Raw genomic sequence first — 3,621 nt, 5'->3', positions numbered from 1 at the left:
TATTAACAAGCAAACGCGTTCCAGAGATTTCTTTGGGAGTAAATGTTCTGGAATGTTAACCCGGTTGCAGTTAAAAGAAGTTATCTTAATGACAATTTGATCACATTTTAATCCGGTGATGGGGAACCGAGGCTAGTGAGTGGGCTGCATGCGTGACCCACCATCTCAGCTGGCCGCAAGATTGAAATCGGGCTTGTTCGCCAGCCATGGCCTCAGGCATAAGACATTAAATGGATTTAATGGATGCCAAATATTTCTGAACGAGTTATATAGAAAATGCTTAATCATCCTATTAATAAAACTGTTGTCAACTTCAAATGATAAGATCAAAACAAATATGTACACTTTGGGCACAGCTCTCACAGTTAATGTTGTGAGGAATCAGCATGCACATCATTTCATGTGCCCCTGCTTCACTTGGGAATCACTCCAGACATACCGGCAGGAAAAGAAAAGGCACAGACGGAAACCAGTGTAATGTGGCAACCCCGAGTGCGGGCAACGGCCATCAAAATGCCGCGAGGGCCACACTCAAAACCTAGACGGGCCATATGTGGCCCCCACACTGGTTGCCCACCACTTCTCTAACTGCCAAGATGTAATTACAGTAAGAAGTCTTACAACACCAGGTTAAAGTCCAACAGGTTTGTTTCAAACACAAGCTTTCGGAGCACTGCTCCTTCCTCAGGTGAGCAGGAAGGAGCAGTGCTCCGAAAGCTCGTGTTTGAAACAAACCTGTTGGACTTTAACCTGGTGTTGTAAGACTTCTTACTGTGCTCACCTCAGTCCAACGCGGGCACCTCCACATCAAGATTTAATTACAAAAAGAAGATATGCTCACCCCATGTTATAAGATCTTTTGACATAAGCTGCAGAAATGCTTTGAAAAACCCATCTTAAATGCTCTGTGCTGCTTTTTTGTCTTGTGTGTATTTATTGTCTTAAAGTTGCTCCATTCCTGTTTACTTTTAGAAATGATGTGGAGATGCCGGCGTTGGACTGGGGTGAGCACAGTAAGAAGTCTTACAACACCAGGTTAAAGTCCAACAGGTTTGTTTCAAACACGAGCTTTCGGAGCACGGCTCCTTCTTCAGACCTGAAGAAGGAGCCGTGCTCCGAAAGCTCGTGTTTGAAACAAACCTGTTGGACTTTAACCTGGTGTTGTAAGACTTCTTACTGTACTTTTAGAAAGACAGACCTAGCAGAGCCTGGAGTTCTGTTAGGGCTGGTTACTTACCCGCGCAGCTTTCCACCTGCAGTTAAGAATTCAGTTACTTCGATCCTTTGAGATGCGCCATGGCCACTGTTTCAGAAGAATTGCTGTACTGGTTACAGGAGGAGATGGATTTTATGGATGGCCGGAGATTGGAATTCCTCTTAAAGGAGGTGGAGCGCGACCTTTGGAGATGCCGGTGTCTGTTTTTCAGGTACTCTTTGTAGTTCTTGGTGAGCAGGGTGTAGAGGAAGGGGTTGATGCAGCTGTTGCTGTAGGTCAGGCAGGTCATAAAGTAGTTGATGCACGTTACTGTCCGCAGGGTCAGGTTGAGAGACTTGCAATAGAGGCGGATGAGCTGCCAGACCCAGAAAGGCACGAAGCACGCCCAGAACACCACCACGATGCTGAATATCATGAGGACCACTCGCTGCTTGGAGGAGCCCCTGTTGCCCCTCTTGGAAAGGGTGTTCCTCTGGGACTGCAGGTAGGTCCTGGCCAGCTGGGTGTACAGGTAGCCGATGATCAGCCCCGGCGCCACAATGCTGGTGCTGAAGAGCACGGTCAGGTAGATGGTGTAGGCTTCGCGGCTCCAGGTGGGGGCGCACAGCCGGCTGACGCTGCCGTTCTCGCGCCGGCTCTCCTCCAGCTGGACCATGCTCATGACGGGCAGGGTGAGCAGCAGGCTGAGGAGCCACACGGCGCCCGCCGTCGCCTTCCTGTAGCCCTTGGAGCGCTTGGCCGCGTCCAGGGGCTTGGCCACGGCCAGGTAGCGCTCGGTGCACATGATGGTGAGGGTGAAGATGCTGGCGTGCATGGTGAGCAGGTCGAGGCTGAGCAGCAGGCGGCAGCCCGCGTCGCCGAAGTACCAGCTCTTGGCGAAGTAGGTGCAGACGATGAAGGGGATGGTGGAGAGGTAGAGCAGGTCCGCCAGCGCCAGGTTGACGATGGAGACGTACATGGAGGCGGCAGACCGCATGGAGTGGCACATCACCACCAGGGTGTACACATTGCCCGCCACGCCGCTCACACACATGACGGACAGCACGCTGCCGAAAGCCCAGGTGACCAACAGCTCCTCTGTGGCCCTGGGGCCGGGCGCCGCTGCTGCTGCTTCCCCGGGGGTTGTCAGGTTGTCCGAGGCGTTGCGGTGCATGGTCAGCCTCAGCGCATGGTGGAGAGAGTGCACCGAGAGAGAGCTGCTTGCAGTGCAGGCTGCCTGACAAGCTGCGTCAGCCCCCGGAGCTCACACCTCTTTTAACTCTCCTTGTCCCAACTTCAGCCACAGGGAGACAGCAGCTCCTGATCTGTGCACTTGCACCCACCCTCAAATACCCTTCAACACAATTCTTTAGCATCAAGAAAACAGCAACAACAAAGAAACAGAACGAATTGGTGAATTCCTTATACAAATGCTACCACAGATTGCGATAGCATCGTCTCAATACTGCAGCGAACTTGCGTCTGAGGACTTTAGAACAAATACATATCTTGGAGCCTGTGCAAATCATATTGACCACATCCGGGGCGGTTTCATCAAAGATCAATACAATAAAGGAGGAAATAAAGGTCAACAATCGTCATTCAGGTTTGCCTTCTAAAAAGGTGGAAGGGTAACCCTCCAAACGAAAGACATGCAGAATAGATGCTCAGCCAGAGGAGATGTTGGAAGGGTAAAGCTTGATCAGAGGTTGGTTTTAAGCATACAAGAGAAGGGAGGAGGTTTACTGATGGAATTTTTCACCACAGGTAGGGTGGAGGGGTGGGTGGGGGAGGCTGGAATGCAGAAAGAGGAAGTGTTGGGGCAAATAATTATCCTGGCAGGACTACAGGAAGCTACTGCGATGGGGGGGGGGGGGGGGGGGGGGTGAAAGTATGTTTAAAAATTAGGATAAGTATTTAGAAATTGACTGTGACGAAGTTGGACCATTGTAGACCGGAAGGACAGGAGTGGTTGGTGAGCAGTGTGTCATCAGCTGCCCACTGTTCGAGGGTGACGTCTACGCAGGGTCTCAGGTTCCTGCCATGGGTCTTTGTGTGACTGAACAGGCCTTTGCACACCTGGGCAGGATGCCCCCCCCCCCCCCCCCCCCCCCACCACCACTGGCACTGGGACCCGGAGTGCAGGATTGGCTTCTTTTTCTTCCCTTCTCTGTTGCTGCTTTGCCTCATCATTAAAACATTGCAACTCAACGCCTGATGAGCAAGCTTTCAGCACTTTTAATAGTTGTTAGTATTACCCTCCCAGGTGATATTTCTACAGGATGGGAAGGTCCCCCCGTAGGAATACTGGCTCAAAAGACTGTAGATTTTACTTTTCCTTTAGAAAAATGTGGATGAGCAGAGTCACAGGACAGCCCATAATGTTCAACAGAAAAGTTTGACTCTTTCACTCACACAAACGTTCG

The 3,621-nt window shown here is 51.0% G+C and overlaps 1 protein-coding gene across 1 annotated transcript; it reads right to left on the bottom strand.

The window, feature by feature from the left end:
• Nucleotides 1-1,242: 1,242 nt before the first annotated feature.
• Nucleotides 1,243-2,745, bottom strand: LOC119953385 (urotensin-2 receptor-like). The gene has a single exon (XM_038777601.1). The coding sequence runs from the start codon at nucleotides 2,367-2,369 to the stop codon at nucleotides 1,272-1,274; it is 1,098 nt and encodes a 365-aa protein (XP_038633529.1). The 5' UTR covers nucleotides 2,370-2,745; the 3' UTR covers nucleotides 1,243-1,271.
• Nucleotides 2,746-3,621: the final 876 nt, after the last annotated feature.

The sequence above is a fragment of the Scyliorhinus canicula genome, chromosome 18 (genome assembly GCF_902713615.1).
Source record: "Scyliorhinus canicula chromosome 18, sScyCan1.1, whole genome shotgun sequence".
Classification (NCBI taxonomy): Eukaryota; Metazoa; Chordata; class Chondrichthyes; order Carcharhiniformes; family Scyliorhinidae; genus Scyliorhinus; species Scyliorhinus canicula.
The sequence above is the reverse complement of the archived record's forward strand: the minus strand, read 5'-3'. Positions and strand labels throughout refer to the sequence as shown.

Bases quoted from the DNA above. Each gene is read 5' to 3' on its own strand.
- LOC119953385 (XM_038777601.1), bottom strand. From the start codon at position 2,369: ATGCACCGCAACGCCTCGGACAACCTGACAACCCCCGGGGAAGCAGCA.